Below are 22073 nucleotides of genomic sequence, written 5' to 3' on the forward strand. Positions count from 1 at the left end.
GCACTGGAAATTGTTGAAAATAATAATGATAGAAATTCCATTTGACCCAGGTGTTCCTCTTCTTGGTATCTTCCCAAAAGAGTTAAAGACATCATATTACAGTGATACATACTTATCCCTATTTATAGCATCATAAGTCATAGTAACTAAATCTTGGGAGTTGCTCCATGTGCACCATCAGATAATTAGAAAAAAATATGGCATTCATACACAATGGAGTACTATTCTGCTATGAAAAGGGATAAATTTGAGTCATTCATAGGAAATTGGATGCACTTTGAAACCATACAGTTAAATGAAATAAGTCAGTCACAGAAGATTAAATATCACACTGTTTCTCTTATATGAGAAATCTAAAGTATAAATAAATTAAATATTTTATAATGAGAAGGATTCTAAAGCTAAGCAGTGCTTAGGAGAGGAAATATTCTACAATCATTTAAGTAATGTCTGTCTTGGTCAATATACGGGATGAAATAGCAAACATGTCAGTCTTCTCCCACTTCAGTTGTAATTATTCAGGAAGTGATATTTTCAAAATGCATAATTCTTTTATCTATTTTTTTAAACTGGAGTAAATTCACATTAGAAAAAGATGAACTACTGGCATTTTGAAAGCAAAGTAGTCCATAGAATTGAGTGCATACTCAGTATTCATTACTTATTTCTTTCTTGTTCCAAGACATTTTTTCACTCCAAATAGAAACCCCATAACTATTAAACAATCACTCTCCCTTCTCTTCTCCTGAATTTCTGGCTTTCAGTTTCAAACTGGCTCCTGTGTCTTCTTGAAGAGTTGACCCTATTGTCATCATGCAATGCCCCATTTTATCCCTGAGAGTTTCCTTTACTCAAACTCCTTTTTGTCTGAAACTAATACCACTATTAAATTAACATTAAAATTAACATTTAAAGTGAGTATTGGCATTGTTGACTTAACCTCTCCCATATTAGTTCTATTTTTCTATTCATTTCCTTTTCTTTGCTGACAGATAATAACTGTACATCTTTATGGATACACTGTGAAGTTATGGGACATTTATTATCATACACTGATCAGTTTAAGCTACTCAAGTTATACCTCACCTTGATCCTTCATCAGCTTCTTTGTGAAGGCAGCATTCTGGTGATATGTACGAAATTACCTTCCAGCCATCTTTAGCAAAACAGTGATCAATCATTAATCTAGGTGATAGTCAGACATTTCCTCATTTAGTCCTCAGGTTGAAAAGGAATGAGAATTTACTATTCCAATTTTACAGACAAAACATTAATACTCCAAGAAGCTAAACTATTTTCCCCAAATTATGATCCCAGCAGGGCCAGGCTTCAAAGCTTTGGTTGGTAAATTCTGTGCTATACCTTACTATGCTAGGGTGTTTTTATTTAATAGGAGACATTGCTGGATAAAAGAACCTTAAAGAAGAAGGGAATTTTCTCTAATTTTTCAAACATCTTTTCCTATGTATGGATGCGAGATCCGGAATCTGGAAGGGCGTTTTCTCAACATGATCTTCCTTGTGTTTTATATTAAATTTATTTCAATTGTTACTTTGGTATATTAATATGAAATTATCTTAAAATGCAAGTTTAAAGCTGTAGCAGACATCTCTGTCAAGTATTAGCAGACGCTGGTTAACTGCACCCCAGGTTCAGCACTCTTTGATCTCCCCAAGCAAGGCAAAGCAGTGCCTTCCCACTTTACATCCCTGTTTTCATATCAGCTATATCAGCCATGGCCAAATGCTTCTGAACACTTCACACTGTGTCACTAGATGTCTTCAAAGCATACCCTGCTCCCCCTCTCATGTTTGTAATCAATAAATACTGGGTGCCCTTGACACCCTTTGTCTTTACTGCCCAGAGCAGCATAGATCAGTCCCAAGACCCAGTTCTGTCTTATTTCTTTCTTTACTCTTAACAGCTTGTGTTGTAGCGCCTCATTGGAGACTGTAGACCTACTGCAGTGGTCTATGGGAGCATCCCCATTCCCATTCCACATATAAAGCTAAAATTCAGTTGCACCTCATAATGGCCAAAAGGGACATTTGCAAATCAAAATCACACATAGGACAGGATTGACAGTCCCTAAAGGAATATTGAACACAAAAGTATAAATCAAACAATATGGATAAGAGAATGAGAACAAAGACTAAAAATCTAAACTTCATTCTAAAATTGACAAGGTGAAATGAATGTATCTGACATATCCATTTACAGGGAAAACAGATTAGATATGGCTAAGGAGCCTAGATGGACCTTAACTATGGGGCTGAGTGAAATATTAATATGAACGATAGAAAGAGAAAGTATAAAGGAGCCCACACGCAGAACCACACATTTCATTCACCCTCCCTGGAAGAGAAGGCCGCACCTCTAACGCTGAGAATGGCACGGAGAAGAGAAGGGGAGGCAACTGAGGAGCGGAAGTGAGGGAGAGTGAGTCAGCACAGGCGGAGGAGTGGGTCCTGAGCCCTGAGCTGGAGCAGAACCTCCACCCGGACCTCAGGACCACTCCGCTGCACCACCTTGTGGAACCGGAACCGGGGCTTCATCTGGGGGGAGGAGCGCTCAGCCACACACACACTGCATCAGGTAGGAGGCTGGAGCCCGGAGCTGGGGCTCGAGGGAGAAGTCCTTACCCTGGACAGCTGGCGCCCGGGGTTACCCGCAAGGCCGAGGCCGAGGATCCAGTCCGTCCTTCCTCCAGCCCCTGCCTTCCAGCTCTTTCCTCTCCCTCCCCTCCCTTCCTCTCCCCCTTCCCCTCCCCTCCCTCCCCCCCTCCCCTCATTCCCCACCCTCCCTTCCAGCTCTTTCCTCTTCCTCCCCTCCCTTCCCCTCTCCTCCCTCCCCTCCTTCTTCCCCCCCTCATTCCTCTCATTCCCCTCCCTTCCTCCTCTTTCCTCCCCCGTCCCCCTCCCCCCTTGTTCCCTAACCCTCCTGCCCTTCCTTCCTTCACAGCCCTCAGGGAATGGGCAGAAATGCACACAGAGGCCCCCTTTCGTGTCTTGACGGTGCTTTATTGTCCACACTTGGTCTCCATGAGGCCAACATCCCTTCCCCTGTCCCCTCCTCCCAGTTTCTGGGGCCTGTGCTTCTCCGCCCCCTCGGTCCACTCCCTAGGTGGAGGTGAAGGTGGAGGTGGACGTGGAGGCCACGTTGGAGGTGGAGGTGGTTGTGGAGGCCATGGTGGAGGCGGAGGCTGCCCTGGAAGCAAAGCGGAGGCCGAGGCAGCAGCGGGGAGCCCCTGAGACCGCGCTGTCAGCCCCAGACTCAGGCTTCTCCACAGGATCAGGCTGGGGCTCAGGGTTGGGCTGCAGTTCAGGCTGGGCTTTGGGCTTGGGGTCGCCGCTGTCCCTCTGCCTCATCCCCCTTTGGCACAGCCCTATCACCATGCGCTTGTGGTGTTGGTTGGGGCTGTTTTCCAGCACGGAGATCACCCAGTCGATGATCTTCTGCTTCTGCAGGACAGGACAGGAGAGGAGAGGACAGGAGAGGCCTGGTCAGGGGGGCTGTGCTGGGCTGGGGGCCGCCCTGCCCGGCCCTGGGGGGAGGAGGAGGAAGGGCTGGGACCAGGAGGACAGGGCCAGGCCAGGGACAGGGACAGGGACAAGAGCAGGACACAGCCCGGGTCCTCTCACCCTCTGTGCCTCTGCTTGCTGGGCCTCGGCCTGTTCCGCGCTGTCCTCCGCCCTCTTCCTCTTGGAGCGCCTCTGCTCCTCTTCCACCTGCACCTTGGGCTTCCCGATGGTGATCCAAGTGACAGCCCACTTGCCATGCATTCCACAGTCTTCCTCCTCCATGGCTCAGCTTCGGACCTCTGGGCCAGCCCCGTTTCCGTTTCCTCTTCTGAGCCCTCCTGCAGCTTTGGGAGCCGCACCCTACTTTGTTACCTCACCCAGGCTCTGCGCCAGCCAATGGGAGCCCTGAGGAGGCTCTGACGTCACAAACCCCTACCCTGACAACCGGGGTGGGGGTGGGTAGACACTACCACGTGCTCCAAACTCACCTGCAGCCCTTTCTCAGCTTCCGGGGTTCAAGTCTCACTGCACACATGAGAGCCCTGAGCCACGTCTGTTACTCGGTTCCTTAGCCCTCCTCATTATGTGCCATAGGAAATCCCTCCAGGCCCTTGTGGTCCAGGAAACCATCGTGTTTCCCCCTACAATTCAGTCATATGCACCTTGGAAGCCGCCTACTCCTTGGCTAAAGCCAGGCTACCTTTTTATGCTACCTGCTTTGCTCCCATGGCCACTTAGAATTCCTCAGCTTCCTGACCCCTAGGCATACCCTCCTCCAATAGGGTGACACGCCTCACTGCCTTTGGGAAATCATAGAACTCCATATAGAAAAACAAATAATAACACCAACAAAGGAAACATGACCAGCACCACTAGAGCTTTGCTTCCGGTTCCCCTGCTCACCTCACACACAAAGAGACAGGCCACCCCACATGCTCTCCTGAGATCCAGACACAGCAAACCAGTACCATTTATTCCCAGGACGACTGTCCAACATGGTCTAGGAGAACGATGCTATCAAGGAGAATCGGGCAGCTTCCATTACTGTAATCACATAGCAGAAGCTACTGCTGCTCACAGAAACAATGGGTTTATTTAGGCCCATAATTCTGGAAGGGCCAATCCAGGGTCAAATGGCTCCATGTCTTCTGACCTCCAGTGAGGGCCTCCTACTCTCATGGTGGGAGCACGTGGGAGAATAAACTGCTCACCCATTGAACCAAGAAGCAAGGAGAGAGACAGAAATAGACTGGGGACCCATCACTGCCTTCAAGGGAATACCCTCAAAGGCCTAAGGACTGCCCACTGCGCACCGTCTCCTAAAGGTTCTGCCACCTCCATTACCACCATCCCGGGAAGCAAGTGTTCAACATCAGTGCCTTGCGGGACACGGATCCCAGCCAGAGCACAGTGCATCTGTGTCTTACGAACCCCAAGGGTGCCCGGGGAGTACTTCTTCCCTTTATTTAAATACTCACAAACCAACTTATAAGTGGTTGGGGGAGAAGTACAGGGTTCCTTCCTGCAATCTGTTGTCCGAACAACACCCTGAAATGAACAAACAGCAGAAAACCCACACATGCCAACTACCTCAAATACAGCGGGTCAAAATCTGAATAAACGTTTTTGAAATGAGAGGTTTCCACTACTTTTTGGAATTGTTTTCTCAATGTGCGTACTGTCTTTAAGAGTATATCCACTGAAAACCATCAGAGCATTAGGGATGCACTTGGTGCGTATTTGTTTAAAGTGTTGCGATAGAGCTACAGGGCAACTCCTGTCCCAGCCATACTCTTTCCACCAAAATGAAGAATAAAAATTCAAGGTCACCAATGTACAGCGAGATCAGTGTATTGCAGTTTCCCTGTCCCACTGGTTTCATTTTCCAGTACATGCTCCACGATCCCAGGCTCAGCAGTACACTGAGAGGGGCCCTGCCTGTCTCACCTCAGTCACCAGGACCAGGGACCCCTGTGTGGCTCCTGCAGTTCTTGCCTTCTGGCCCTCTGTCCTTGCTGTATTGAGAGCTGCCACTGGCTTGATCCGAATATTCCTTAGCTCCATTTTCAACCACCTTCTTGATGCTCACTTTTCACTGTCGAAGGCAGACTTAAGCACGACACAGAGCACCACATAAGGGGCAGAATCTCCGTGGTGTGTGCTATGCTCTGTGACCAAAAAGGAGAAAGGGGAGATGTTAGAGGCAGCCATTCTCTTCCCTCTGGGACCCTGGGCCCATCCAGAGCAGAACAAGCACAGAGCTGATGGAGGGTGGACGGTCCCCAGGAGCAGCCAGCTGCTGTTCCTCAGGCACAAGCCGATGACAGCAAGGAGCTTCGATGGGGGCCTGGGAGGATGGAAACCAATGAGGAGAAGCCTGTGCTGAGAAGAGCAGGGGCTCAGCCCAGGTGACCGAAGTGACTCCCAGACAGGGAGCCAGGCACCAAGTCTCCATCCCTCATGCTCCAGAGCCCTCCCTCCCTCCCACCTGCACGCCCGGGCCCAGCCCAATCCAGCCAGAGGGCCCAGGAGCTCCAGGATAGAAGCGTGCACACGGCCTTCCAGGACAGAGCTGGGTGCAGAGCGTGGACACGGGGTCTGGAAGGGCTCAGGGGAGCTCCCCAGCACACAGGCAGGCCGGGAACCCCCGGGAAGGGGCTACCTTTGCTGGTCCCAGGCACAGGGCGGGACACTCAGGCCCTAGGGCCTCAGCATTGCACCAGAGTGGGAGAGGCAGGGTTCAAACCCAGCCCTGAGGCCCTGAATCTCCTGGCTTGAGTCACCCCTGGGACCTGGAGCCTTCCCTAGGGTCACCGCCCTGGGCTGTGGAGTGAGGAAATTGGAGCCACTGATGGCACCTTTGAAACATGTGCTGGATGCTACAGTGCTGGCCTGTAGTGACACGCCATCCCTTTCAACTGTGAGTAACAGTGGGATTCCAGCCCACCCCGTGGTATAAAGCAGTGAGGAGTGTGGAGGGCCGCCCCACCCCAGGCCGGAACTAGCCTGGTCCCTCTCTCTGATTCAGTCACCACTGTGGGAGCACCGGCCCTGGGCACCCCGAAGGACACACCATGCCCTCCTGTAATCTAGAGAAAGAGCCTGGAAGTAGGGTGCTCTGGGCAGGAGTGAGCCACAGCACCCAGGCCATGGAGTCCCTCAGCAACCCTTAGGGACGCTCAGGTTCCGCCCTGGGAAAAGGACAATAGACCTCCAGACGTGGCCCTGCCCTGCACTCCTCACAGAGAAGTGTTTTGCACTACGACCTCCCAAATGTATACTCCTCATCTCCTATGTTGAGAAATGCCCTATGGGAGTTCCCATCTTCACATTAATAGAACGTGACCCCTTAAAATCAAGTTGCCTGACTGGTTATTTTCTTCAATGCTCAGTATTTAAATGTTTTTTCTTCTGAGATGCCTAAGGCTAAGGGATATGATCTTTTATTACTATGCCTAATGTGAAAAATGCTTTCCCACGGCATGACAGATGGAAAGAGTTTGCAGTGAGAAGTACCTTCAGTTGTAGATATCAAAGGGACAGGAAAAATTACTGGTATTTTTTTTTCTATTTCATAGCCAGTCAACTTGAAAAAATATTCTTTTTATTCCAAAGAGGTTATGTTAAGTGCTTTTTCTGGAAATCAATACTATGTGTTCGGTATTTCGAGGGAGAAATTTGTGCTAGTAAAAGTTTTTGATGTACTGATATTTATTGTACCTTATTTCTCCAATTTTAATTAATTCATGTTATCAACAACAATGTTAGATCAAAACAATTGCAGTGTCTTGTTGTATTTTTCTTTACTCTTCTACTCTAGTTCTGAGAAGAACTTCCTGTTTCCCTCATGCTTGAGATTCAATTGTGCATCCAAGGTCTGTCCCGTAAACTCCAAGTACAAAGGCTCCATGTGAATGTCATTTCAAAGTCAGCCACATTGAACTCCACATTGAACTCCAAGCTGAAGCCCCAAAGCATCTTGTACTCTAACCAATGTGTGCCTACTAAGCAGTTTTTCTTTTACTGTCTCCATTACATTGCCTGACATTTAAAACATCATTTTATCAATGATTTAGTGATTAATGATACATTTTAGGAGTTTATAATATCAAACATATATGCCATAAAGCTAAAAACAGACTTGCTAGCATAGAAGATTATCTCCAACCACATCGCACACAATGCAGTCCTCTTCTGCGCACTTCACATTTAAGTCAGCAAAAAGCTCCTCAGACGTATCATAGTTTGCTTTCTTTTCCCAACTAATGGTATCTGAGTGCATGCACCTCACAGATATCAGGGTTGTCATAAGGCATAGTCACCTTGGTTAAAGCCTACCGAGGCCATTACCTCAGTATCATCAGCACGGAAAATGCACTCAAACTTGTGTTTTAGAATTGCCTTTTCAATCATTTCTTTATAAGCAACCTTTTCCTGCTGTTTATCTACACCAACATAAATTATCTCCTTTTGTACATCGCTTCACACCTGAAAGAACGTTTGTCCCATGCACAATGCAAAAGCGTGGTATGAAGGGGTAGGTTGGTTCCTTTCACATTTCCATTCCAGAGCACTGTGCCATGGTCCTCTGCACTGGGCTCCTCCTGCCCCTTCCTTTCGATGCCCCTTTGGTTAAGTGTGAATCAAGAGCTGCCATTTGCAAATCCTGCTGTGATTCCACACAGCTGAGCATGGATGTCCTGCAGTGTGCTGAGCAGACTGCAGGAGAAGGTGGAAAGGAAGGGCAGACATCCCCAGATTTTCACACGCTGGGCTTAGAATTTGCCAAGTTTCACCTGGCTCAGCTTACTGATGGCAGGATTGACCATCACTGACGATGACCGAGGAAAATATGATTTTCACTAAAATCATATTTTCGGCAAATGTCTGCTGCTACACTTCTTTTGCCCTTAAGTGAGAAGATGTCTCTAGTTTGCCCAGATGAATCTGATGAGTTAGAAAACTTGTGGGTGCATTACTGAACAATAAGTGGGATAACAAGTGGCCACAGGACCCTATGTGCTCACTAGCAAGCCCTCCAGTTTGAGTGCCACCGACACCTGTGTCACCCACCTCCTGGAAGCCCTACTTCTCATTCCTGCTCTGGATTATGGTGATGGCCACAGCAGAGCTCACTTCAGGAGCCTTTCCCAGTGGAAATTTACAGACATCTACTAAGCTCTTTTCCTTTGTGGGGAAAGGAGCTGAGAGGGGCAGGCGGATGAATTAGATGTGTCCATGACCATGAATTAGATGTGTCTGTGTGTCAGCGTTCAGGGCTTCCAAGGAGAGCAGGGAGGAACCATTCAACTCAGAGGCCAGTCATGGCAGGAAGAGAGCCCTATCCAGGGGAAGGAGGGAGAGGAGCCCTGCACATGCGGACAGGAAGGAAGGGGCCCAGGAAGCCAGTCTAGGCTCAAACTCAGCCCTGTGACCCAGCAAGGTACAGGGCCCACCTGAAGATCCAGATAAAGGTTATTCAAAGCATCAGGATGGAAAAAAAGCAATCTTCCTTCCTAGGCAAGAATCTAGGGAGAAGTTGAAGGGCTGATAGATGTATCCAATCCACCTGCCCATGTCCCCGTTGAAACACTGCAGGATATTATACAGCGTTCTTCTCTTTGGCTATCACCAACAGGAGCTATAAATTGGTTTGGCACTGAAATTAAGCCTTTAAAAATGGACTAAGTAGGTTTTGTAACAAATACTTCATGATTTTATTATTCTTTCATGTGTCAGAATAAATGCCTTTCATGAAGCTTTCTGAAAGTAAATATTATGTGTTATCTTAATAGCACCCAAAGACGCTAATCTTATTTTAATAAGGGATTAAACTTCAAAGAGGCTAACACAAAAAGCTAACGAATACATAGTTACCTGTCCTGCCAACTGAAAAGTTAATTATTTATTCCAGCTTTCTGCCTCCTAAGCAGAGCAGATCAAGGAAGCCCAGAACCTCTTAGCAGAGGGGCCATGGATTCTGTCTCCTCCCCATGCCACAACCTGAGACCTGGACACAGGTGGCTTTGCTTGGGGTTTTCTTTAGTCTGCATGATCATTTGTTAAAACTAAAGGATACATTTTAAAACACACACACACACACACAAAATTTCACATGGGAATCGGGATTCCTTGTTTTTTCTGCAAAATCAGAGCATGGACCACCCAGAGCTTGCAGGTTAATTCTCAGCTCAAACTGTGACAGTGGCTGCCCAAGGTGGGCCGAGGCTCTGGGCAGCCTGATCACATCAGTCCCAGGCACAGGGCGGCAGCAGCACACTGCTTCATTACCGCGCCTGCTTTTTGCGGCTTATCACATAGCACTTGTTTGCAGTACCTGTCTAAACTCTGTAGGCCTTGGCTTTGCAACTCCCCCGCTCACCTAATTTCCTCCTTTTCCAAGTAAGAAAGTGAAGACCCCGATGCAGACACAAAGACACACAGTCACACTTCGGGGTAGGTGGGACTAATACTCAAATCCCCAGACTCCCCATTTTGCTCCCACACAGTATTATTCTGTCCTCTCTTCTTCCTGCAATGTGTTTGATACAGACTTCATAGTGCTTGTCTTTCACCGAAGTACTCAGGAACAAATTCGGGTAGAACACGCACAAAAGATCTCCCGAGGGTCTGGCACTACCCTAGGTGCTTTTGGGGTCCTAACAGCTGCAGTAGAGCTCATCTTCCCAGGAGTTGCCTCAGGGGGTGCTGTGGGAATAGCAGGAGGGAACACACACACACACACACACACACACACACACACACACACACACACACACACACACGTTATTTAGCTTTTCTTCACTGGGGAAGAATACCTGACACCTAAACTTAAACGAGGAGACATTTAAATTGGCTCATAATTTTAAGAGGATTCATTTTCAGGATCTGCTGGATCCAAGGCAGGAAATCACGGCAGATGGGCGTGGAGGAGCAGAGCTGGGGAAGAGCGCTAGAGAGGACAGAAACAAGAGACAAGAAACAGTAGGGCACATGTCCACAAGCCACCCATAGACACCCCAAAATGTGCTTCACTAATTTGCCAGGCATTTCTTAATCCTTTCAAGTACACACACACACACACACACACACACACACACAATCACACTTTCTTGTCCATCTCTCTATCTCTCTTTAATACCTATAGAGCAAAACTATCTTCTAAACATATATAGGGATAAATCATAAACTCTGTATGAGATAGATTTTTCACTCACATATGTATTGCCTCTTCCACTTAACTGATCTTGAACAATTTGCTATGAACTTCCATTTTTCATCTTACTCCTCTCTAAAGCGATCTCATAGGGTTCTTGTTAAAATTTGGAATAATACACGCTAAGCATGTACAATCATTTCTAGTGTATAGCTAATGTTCAATAGGTAGTAGCTTTTATTATTATGATCACATTAATGAAATACCACTTATGGTAAGAGTCAAGGTTGTGATGAATTTCACAATGAATAATAATCAGTTCTATATTTCATCACAAGCAAAAGCTGTTTATTCATTGTTGTGAAAGATGAGATTTTTGAATACTTTCTATTAGCTTTTAACCTATCAATTTCTGAGCTTGTGGTTTTTCTGACAGCAAATGCTAACACATGTAAAATATCACAAACACCTGAGCTATGTCCTTCACCACTACCTTCTGTGAACACTCTTCCTTCTCACAGATTTTATGTATGGCCACCTCCCTTATTTCTCCTCCCATGAGAGTTGAGTTTGTGTTTTATTAGTAGTAGTAACAGTGACTGAACTCCACTCATCCTTGATTCATTCGTCCAGTAATTTAATGGTTACTATGTGCCACATACTGTGCATGGATTTAAGGATTGAAAAATGGGTAAGCCATCTTCTTTTGCTGGAGAGATTCTCAGGTTATGAGGCATAAAATGCATAACCTACTGTAATAAGGGCAATAAAAGGAGTAAATATAAATAGCTGTGTGAGCTGTAGAAGGAATAAACCATGATGAAGATGTTTGAAGAAGAGTTCATAAAAGATGTACTATTTTAACTGATCCTTGTGAAATAAGTTCAGAAGTGTCAGCTAAAAGATGAATATACACAACGAAAGTAGTTGTAAGAGAACTTAGACATCCTGAGGAACAGAAAGAGGAGAAGTGTACCTGGGGTGTAGGTATAGGTATAGATAGGGTAACAGAACATGTCCCTGTGGGAAGATGTTGAGAAGAGTTTGTAAAAACTTTCATGCAACTTAGTAAGGATGGAAACTATCTTGAGGCTACATTAAGCCAAAGATTTCAAGGTATAATTTATAAAATAACTCAAATGAAGCTGATGCTGAAAAAATAAAAGGGGGTGGTGGGAGAAGAAAAAAAAAGGAATTGAAATGTGTTATGTACACGTACCATTCCCCACAGTGAGTATATTCCTTATGCACTGCAAACATGTACTAATAAAAGTTTAAAAAATTACAAAAAACAGCAAAACAATTCCCCCAAAATGAAGCTGCTTAACTCCATTGACATAAAACTTTCAGCAAATAATTTTTAAAACTATTTATCTCTTTAAAATAACATGACTATATATATGCAATATATATATATATATATATAGTCATATGTATGGAAACAAATGAATCACTTCACAATGGCTTCATATATTTATTTTTGTGGAAAGAGCACATAACATTTTTCAGTCACTGGGACAAAATACTCTATACCTGCAACTTAAAGGAAGAGAGGTTTATTTTGGCTCATGGTTTCAGGGGATTCAGTCTACAGTTAGCTGGCTCCAAAGCAGAAACAACATGCTGGAAAGGCATGGTGGAGGAAAGCTGTTCAACCCATGGCAATCAGGAAGCAGAAAGAGAAGGGAGTAGCTAGGGAGTGAGATATATACTTACCCACTCACTTTGAATAACACATCTCCTATTGTGGCATTCTGTGTTTCTTACACAGTATTTTGGATGAGATTTCTTCATTAGATATGTATATTACAACTATTCCTTCTCAGTTTGTGGCTTGTATTTTCATTTTGTTAACAGTATCTTTCACAAAGCAGTAGTTTCTTTCAATTTTATTATGATAAAAAATTGATAAAACTAAATTTATCAATTTTTCTGTTATGGATCATAATTTTGATTTTTTACCTACAAACTCACCACCAAGTATCAGGTAATACAGATTATCTCATGTTTGATTCAAAAAATTTTATAGTTTTGCATTTTTTATTGAAGATATATGCTAGACTTTGAGTTAATATTGTCAGCTGTAAATTCTGTGTCTAGTTGAATTTATTTGTATATTGAAGTTCAGTTTTTCCAATACCATTTATTGAAAAGACTAATTTCTCTCCATTGAATTGCCTTGGCCAATTTCAAAGATTAGATTACTATGTCTGTGTTGGTATATTTCTAGGTTTTCTATTTTATTCCATTGATCAATGAATGTATTAATTTGAAAATAACAAATACTCTTATAGCTTTATACTAAGTCTTATATTAGGTAGAATTAGTCCTCCAACTTTTACTTTCTTTTTCAGTTTTTTGTTGGCTACTTTTGATATATTGCCTTTTCTTATAAATGTTAGAAATAAATTACCAATTAAAGGTACCTGAACACATTCTTTTATAATAGACAGAAAGCAGTACCCCATACACCTGGTTTGAGGGTACATTAGTTGGATTTTCATTACTGGAACAAAATAACCTAACACACACAACCTAACATACACATTACATACAAAGGAGAGTCTTATTTTGGCTTATAATCTCAGAGGATTAAGTTCCTGGTCAGCTGGCTCCAAGGCAGAAATATCATGGAAAAATAGTAGCATGGGGGAAAGCTGCTCATTTTGTGGCAACTGGAAAGTAGAAAGAAAGGGAAAGAACCACACAAAAAAAGGATTCTTCAATGGCATGCCCTGGTAGCCTACTACTTCCAACTGGGCCCCACCTCCTAATGGCCTATTCTGTTATTAACTCATCAGTAGACTGATTCACTGATGAGGTTAGCACACTTACAATGCCATCACTTTCCAAAATCCCAAACTCTGAACGTATGAGACTTTGAGGAATAATTTATATCTAAGCTATAATAAAAGTTTATCCTCAATTTTCTGGATACTGTCTTTCACAGAGTTTTAGTGTCATGTCTAAATGTTTGCTCAATTCAATTTTCTAAAAAATCATATAATATTTTTTCTAAAACTTTTGCAGTTTTAGGTTTCACATTTAGACTTATTATCTTTTCTCATTTTTAATTTTATTAGCACAATTTAAATTTACATACTGCTCATATTCATTATAGGGAATTTGTATCTTCAAATTGTGTACCTTGACTCTTTTTTTCCCATTCCCCTCCACTCCCTTCAACCCCTCTTTCCCTTCCTTATTTACAAAAGTTTTGTTCCCATTATTTCCTTATTTTCTTAGTTTTTTTTTCTTTTTCCTTGTTTTCTTTCTGCCTCTTCCCTCTCTAATTCCCCCATCATGTTGAATGAATTTTTTCTTATTTCACATTGTCTATTATGCCTTTTGGTCCCTATTTACATTTTCAATTTCTTGCACCAGAGAGAAAATGTGATTGATGTACCCCACAAAACTTTCAAAATCAATGGAGAAATAAAATACTTCCATGACAAAGAATAACTGAAGAAATTCACAACCAATAAACCAGATCTACAGAGTGTTCTGAAGAACATTTTAGAAAGAAATAATGAAAATCACAACTCCAATAACACCAATAGAAGGAAGCCACCAGGCAGGGCAGGAAATTAAACAGGAAAGACAGGAAAACAACAGCCAGAAAACAATATGACAAGGATAAGCCAATACATATCAGCTATAACCATCAATGTAAATGATCTTAACCCACCAAACAAAAGAAACAGACTGGGAGAATGGATTTTGATCCCTTTTTGATTGTTCTACTTAGGACACGAGAGAGCTTTTTCCCACGTAAATATTCATTTATTCTAGAAATAATTGTTTAAAAGTTTATCCTTTCTCCATTAAGTAAAACCACACTTTTTAAAAAAACTTAATTCACCACATATGTTATGGGTCTGTTTCTGGATTCTCAATTATGTTCTACTTAACCTGTCTATCTGTTCTTTCCTCAAGACCAGATTTTGTTTTTTTTTTTTTTTTTTTGAGACAGGGTCTAGCTATGTAGTTCAGGCTGTCCTTGAATCCACTACGTAGCCCAGGCTGGCCTTGAACTTGCAGTGATCCTCCTGCCCCAGCCTCCCAATCACTGGAATTATAATCTGGCAATACCAGATTTTCTTGATTAGCATATTGTATATTATGTGTTGAGATCAGGTAGTGTGAATCTACCAACTTGGTTGTTTTTCCATATTCTTTTGATTTTATAGTTTCTTTAATTTTTCCAAATTTTAGACTGAACTTATTTATTGATAAAAGCATTTGCTGAAATTTGATTTCTTGTGTCAAATCAATTGCTCAGCCTGGGGACAACTGATATGTTTGCAATATAATATCGCCTCTTCTAATCAATGAACACAGTGTATCACTCTGTATTAACACCTTTTAAAAATTACTTTCACAGGACTGGGGATTTAGCTCAGTGTTTCCTTCACTTGCCTCACAAGCACAAGGACCCGAGTTTGATCCCTGGTATCAAAAAAAAAAATACTTTCACATATTCTTTTTAGATAATTACATGTTCTTGATCCTAATAGAATGGTTATTTTAAAAGTATCAATTACCAATTACTCATTGTTATTGTGTGAAAATACAAATGGTGCTTATAACAATTTTGTACCCGGCGATCTTGGGAAACTCATTTATGAGTTCTACTATCTTTTTAGAGATGCTTTGAACTCTCTGTACTGACTGTAATGTTGCTCTCTGCTAAAACTGACCATTTTATTTCTTCTTTGCCTGTTTTTTCTTCTATTTTGTTAAACTAGGGATTGAACTCAGAGCCTTCACACTGAGCTAAATTCCCAGCCCTTTTAGAAGTTTTAAATTCTGAGACACAGTCTTGCTAAGTTGCCCAAGCTGGGCTGGAACATACAATCCTCTCATCCTAGCCTCTCAGAACACCAGTATTGCAGGAAAGTACCACCACAGTGTTTGCTTCTTCACATCTCTGAAGAGTCTGGGTCTGGGTCTGAAGTGCAATGTTGAATAGAAGTGCTTCAAAAGGACTTATTTACTTTCTTTTGGGTCTTATGATAAAATGATTTAGGTGTCCCCCATTAATTATGATAGAAATTATGGGGTTTTCAAAAAGATATTCTACTACTCATCAATTTGTTGTCTCTCAACTACAAATCTATCCTTTCTATATGAAGCTATAACCATTTGTACTTTTAAATTTCTATGCAGTAGCATTTATTCTTAACGAATTACAATTTTAATTATCTTGACAACTGTGTACAGGCCTGTATACACCACCACAATCAAGATATAGGATCATTCTATCACTCCAAAACCTTCTTTCTTCTGACTGCTTTACCAAAGAACTTGGGAGTCACCTATTTGTTCTCAGTGCCTACAGATTTTCCCTGTTCACAGTGTCACACAAATGGACTGATACAGTATGTGGTATGTGTCACACAGTATTTTGTAGTCTTCTTATGGTTAACTCCACTTATAAAAATGCATTTCAGATTAGTCATTATTGTGGTGTTTCAAGTGCATGTTTTCCACTACCTATAGCAATCAATTGCATGAATATATCACAGTTTAATCCATTATTGATTGAAGAACATTTAGGTTATTCAGAATTCTAATTGATTAGGGATAAAATGCTATAAATAATCACATGTAGGTTTTTGTGTGAATGTAAGTTTTCATTTGGCGAGAGCTCTAAAACTGTATTCACAGAATTAGAGAAAACAATGCAAAAAAACTCATTTGGAACCAGAAGAGACCTAGAATAGCAAAAGCAATTCTAGGCAACAAACACAAGGCAGGGAATATGATAATCCCCAACTTGAAACTATACTACAAAGCTACTGTGATAAAAACAGCATGGTACTGGCAAAGAAACAGACCCGAGGATCACTGGAACAGATTAGAAGGTACAGAAACAACTCCAGACACACTCAGCCACCTCATTTTGGAAAAGGAGCCAAACACTCTCACTGGAGGAAAGATAGCCTGTTTCATAAATGGTGCTGGAAAAATTTTGTTTCAACTTGCTAAAGATTAAAACTAGAACTATATCTCTCACCATGCACTCAACTAAAATCAAAATGGATTAAAGATCTAAAGATTAAAAAAGAAACACTAAAAGGGCTGGAACAGAGCTTAGGTAGACCTCTTTTTGTTGCATTAAATTTATTGGTACATTTTAGGTATAAAATACAGTTACATTCATCATTGGGATCCTGTACATTTACATGAGTATCTTGGTTCTTTTTTTTTCCCTTCCCCTGCCCTCCCTTCACAACCTCCACCCTTCCCTATTTGCAAAGACTTTGTTTCCATTTTTTCCTTTTCTCATATTTTTTCCCTTCTTTCCATTCCCCTACCCCTCCCACTTCTCCTGCACCTTTAGACATTTTCTTTCTGTTACACAATATCAATATTACATTTTTTAAATTGCAATATCAAGATCTTGGAGACATTACCACAGATTTTACAGAATTTAAAAGGATATAGAAAACATATTACAAAAATCTATTTTGAAATAAATTTGACAACTTCTAAGAAGTATCTTGGAAGACAAATTAATGAAACTAACTCTGGAGGAAATATAAAATTTGAATAGCACCTATTAAAGAAAATATGTTCCTAGCTTGAAAACTTACCTATATGACAACAGTAGGCTCATATACATTTTAACTGATAAATTATATTAAACAATTAAAGCAGAAAAAAGAAGGAACACTTCTCCCATCATTTTAGGAACTCAACATTGTGCTAATCCTAAAACTGGAAAAAGATAATAGAAGAAAAAATATGAACATAGATAGAAATTTGTTTAACAAAAAAAAACATTAGAAGTCAGATCTGGCAGGATGTAGAAAGTGGTTTTGTTATAGGGATGGCAGTGTTGGTTCAGCATTGGAAGATCCACCCTCAAAAGTCATCATTTTAACAGAGGAAAGGGAAAAGGCATATGATCCTGTCACTAGTTGGAGAAAAATTATTGGAATAAATTCTACAGCTGTTCATGATAAAAGCTATCAGGAGACTAGAAGTAGAATAGAACCTTCTCAACAGATCAAAGACATGTACTCCATACTTCCAGCGAGAATGCCTTATATGAATGGAGAAGATACAATGCTTTCTCCTTAAGGTGGGGAACAAGGGTAAATATGCTTACTCTTTATCTGTCCATTAAAATTTGAAACCTAGGCCCAACCAAAATACTCTTGCAATAAAATGACACAATTAGGATAGGATTGGCAACGTAGAAGCAAAATCTTTATATGTAGATGAAATGATCATCTATAGAGAAAATACTAAGAAATCTCTAGGAGCCCTTAGAATTGCATTTGAATTTAGCAGGATTAGAAAACACAAGGTATATATAAAAATTCAGGTCTGTGTATACTTGCTATAAATGAAGAATTGGATATTGAAATTTAAAAAGTTATGTAGGAGTATAAAGGACCTAGAAAACTTAAAAACAAAAACAAAAACAGTGTTGGAACATGTTTAGTACCTAATTTTAAGACTTCTTCTAAAGCTACAGTATTCAAGGCAGTGTTGGTGTAAGGAAAGACATACAGATCATTGGAACAAAACAGAGAATCTAGAAATAGAACCACACATATACGGTCCACTGAGTTTTGAAAGATTATTTAACATTAATATTTTATAGAATATAAACTCAATTCAAGAGCCGAGGAAGAGAGAGTGTTTTCAGCAAACGGCACTAGAATACCTGGTATCCATATATAAAAAATTAACCTCAACCCTTTATTTCCATACATGAAAATAACTTGAAGGGATCTATGAACCTAAATAAGAAAGCCTTAAAGCATAAAACTTTAAGGAGAAATTATAAGGGAAAATGTTTATGAATTCAGGGTAGGCAAGAACTACCTAGTATATAAAAGACATGATGTATTAAAGAAAAAAATTGATAAATGAGATTCCATCAAAATTTAGAACTTTAAATGACATCATTAAAATGAAAAGTAGTCCTTAAACAAACCATATTTCCAATGCATATAACCTATGACCAAAATTTATAAAGAATTCTTAGAGCTCATTAATAGACAACCCAATTAAAATGTAGACATAAGAAGATGATAAATAGCCAGTACAGCACCAGGAAAGGTGTGCAACTCTAGAATCAGAAAAATACTAATCAGTACAATAACAAGATTGAATTATACACTCATTAGGGAGATGAAGTTAAAAGTTTTAAAAGCCTTGTCATGACTTTTTCTTTTTGTTGGATTCTCCCTCTTTGTGTTTAAGTTGTCACACCCAATGGATTCATTCTGCTGGGTTTCCTGGGGTTGTGATCCTCATTGTCTTTTCCTAGGGTATTGTCTAAAATTTTTGGAGTGCCGGTTTGATATTCCTGAAGTTCCTGAGGTGCTCTTTATCATGAAAGTATCTTATTTCTCCATCAATGTTGAAAGATAGTTTTGCAGGGTACATCAATCTGGGTTGGAGGCTGTTTTCCTTTAGGGCTTGAAATACATCACTCCAAGCTCTTCTTGCCTTGAGGGTTTGCATTGAGAAGTCTGCTGTGATTCTGATGGGCTTTCCTTTGTATGTGATTTGTTTCTTTTCTCTCACTGCTTGTAGAATTTTATTCTTCTGTTAGATTTCTGGAATCCTAACTATTATATACCTATGTGTAGTGTTTTTTTGATCAAGGCTAGTTGGAGTCCTATATGCCTCACTTATCTGTATGTCAAGTTCTTTTCCCCTCCTTAGGAAGTTTTCTGCCAACACTTCTGTGAACAGTTTTTTTATTTCATCTGCACTCTCGCTTCTTTCTTCATTGAGTCCAATTAATCTTATGTTGTTCTTCTTTGCATCATCTAGCAGCTGCTGGATTGATTTCTCATGGTCCCTTACAATTTTAAAGTAATTTTTCTTTTCCTGGTCACTAACTGCAATCTTATCTTCTATATCTGAAATTCTATCCTCACATTGGTTCTTTCTGCTGCGTAGACTTTCGATGGAGTTTTTCATCTCCTGGAAATCTGTTTGCATCTGCTTTATGGATCCCATTTGTTTCCTATGTTGGGATTCCATCCTGTTTCTCAGATCTTCTCTCTTTTTTTTATCTATGTCCTCTCTAGATTTATTAATCATATCTTGCACCATGAGCATAATCTTTGCTGTTTTATGAGTAGTTATTTCTGATTTCATTTTTCCCAGATCCTCTTTTGTTGCCAGTTCAGGAAGTCCAGGTATTTGAGTATCAGATTGTTCCATCTCATTTCCCTTTGGGGTTACTGTAGGTGATCCAGAAGTCTGTTTTTGAGGCTTGATTATGTGTCTTCTCATTTCTGCTGCATGGGGCGGGTGTGCTTCTGGCGCCCACCAGGCTTTGGATGGTGGCAGGGGAGCTTCCTTTTGGGTGCTGGGACCAGCTTAGCTTCTCTGCCCTAGGAGCTTGGGATGGTGGCTGGTAGAACTCTTGAAGACAGTGGTGTAGGAAAACATTTTATGAACAAAACCTCAGTTGCCCATGAACTAGCACAAACAATCAACAAGTGGGATCTGTTCTCATTAAAAAGCTTCTGCACAGCAAGAGAAACCACCAGCAGTGTGAAGAGACAACCCACAATGTGGGAAAAAAAGTTTTACCAGCTGTTCCTCAGACAAAGGTCTACTGTCTAGAATATATAAAGATTTGAAAAAAACCAGACCCCCCAAATTTAAAGATTCAATGCAAAAATGGGCATCTGAAGTGAACAGACATTTCTCAGACAAAGAAGTACAAATAGCAAATAAACATATGAAAAAATGCTCAACATCACTGGTCATTCGAGAGATGCAAATGAAAACAACACCAAGATTCCACCTCACCCCAGAAAAAATGGCTACTATCATGAATTCAACCAATAACAAATGCTAGCAGGACTGTGCGGAAAGAGGAATACAGCTCCACTGCTGGTGGGAGTGAAGACTGGTGCAACCACTGTGGAAAGCGGTATGGAGATACCTCAAAGAACTAGAACTGGAAGTCCATTTGACCCAGCTATTATCCTGCTGGGTGTCTTCTCCAAAGAATTAAAAGAATCATACCACAGCAATATATACACACCCATGTTTCTAGCAGCACAGTTTTGTAATAAAAAGTTGGAAGCAGCCCAACCGCCCATCAACTGGAGACTGGATAAAGAAAATGTGTTTTTCTTTTAATAAAATGGAGTACTACTCAGCCATAAAAAATGAGAAATTAGAGACATTTTTAGCTAAACAGATGCACATTTAGGTGATACTATTAAGTGTAATAAATAGGACATACATGTATATATACGGAATAGTTTCTCTGGTGTGAGAAACTGAAAGTGTAAATAAGGATTAAAATGTATAATAGATAATGTGAAATAGGAAGAAAAGGTGCAATGGGGAAGTAGGAGGGTTTGGGTAAAGAAAAGAAGGGAATGAAATTAATGTGAGAAAAGGAAGAAATGTAAGCAAAGTCTTTGTAAATAGGGAGGGATGTAGGGGTTTAAGGGAGGGCAGGGGAATGGGGAAAATATAAGAACCAAAATACATTATGTAAAGGTACAAATTTTCCATGATGAATGCCATTATATTGAATATCTAAAGTATACCAATAAAAAAAAAAAACAGTGGGCTTTTTGAGTTATGGCCAGTGCAGTATTCGAACTCTAGAAAAATCTGTCAGCTTTTCAAAGTGACTACACAATTTTGCCTTTCTGTCATTAATGCATGAGACTCTCAGTTGCTCAATATTTTCATAAGCACTTCTTATTTTCAATTGTTTGTTTGGTTTTCAGTTATTCTACTCAGTGTGAAGTGATTCTTTTTTTTTTTTTGGTACCAGAGATAGAACTCAGGACCTTGCGCTTGCGAGGCAGGCAGCAGAACCACTGAGTTAAATCCCCAGGCTGTGAAGTGATATCTTAATGTTGTTTTAGTTTTCAATTTCCTCTTATGTAAAGACATAAAGTTTAATGTGCTTACTTACCATCTGGTAACTGGTTATTTGTATCTTTTGTCCATTAAATTTTTTGGTTAAGTTTTATCTTTTAAGGGCTTTAAGGGTTATCTTTATATTTTGGCTACAAGTCCTTTAAAAATATGTAATTTACATATATTTTCTGCCACTGTGTGGTTTGCTATTTTCTCCTCCTAAGAGTAAACACTTTAAAAACTGAAAAATTCTAATTTCAAATTTTGGCTTTATGCATGATAATTTAATTGACATATCTATAAATTCTTTGCCTAAACTAAGGTCATAAATATCCTCCCTGTATTTTATATTAGAAAGTTAAGAGTTTTAAAATTTTATATAAAAGTCTATACTCTAATTTTTACAAAGTGTGTGATATAGTTAATTACTCATTTCTTTTCACTTATGGATGATCAGATCTTTCAGCAGTATTTGTTGTAAACCCTCCTCTGGCTTGCCTTTGTACCTTTGTCATAAATCAGTA

General features: G+C 40.8%; 1 protein-coding gene across 1 annotated transcript; it reads right to left on the minus strand.

Annotated features, from left to right (window-relative positions):
• Positions 1-2999: 2999 nt before the first annotated feature.
• On the minus strand, positions 3000-3899 carry LOC110345356 (uncharacterized). Its single transcript, XM_021242521.2, has 2 exons — positions 3642-3899; positions 3000-3461 (listed from the first exon to the last, which is right to left on the minus strand). Exons 1-2 carry the CDS (start codon positions 3801-3803, stop codon positions 3120-3122), a joined length of 504 nt encoding a protein of 167 aa, XP_021098180.2. The 5' UTR covers positions 3804-3899; the 3' UTR covers positions 3000-3119.
• Positions 3900-22073: the final 18174 nt, after the last annotated feature.

Source organism: Heterocephalus glaber, unplaced genomic scaffold, assembly GCF_053883595.1.
Source record: "Heterocephalus glaber isolate CG9 unplaced genomic scaffold, H.glaber_assembly_v1.0 deba00001764, whole genome shotgun sequence".
Classification (NCBI taxonomy): Eukaryota; Metazoa; Chordata; class Mammalia; order Rodentia; family Bathyergidae; genus Heterocephalus; species Heterocephalus glaber.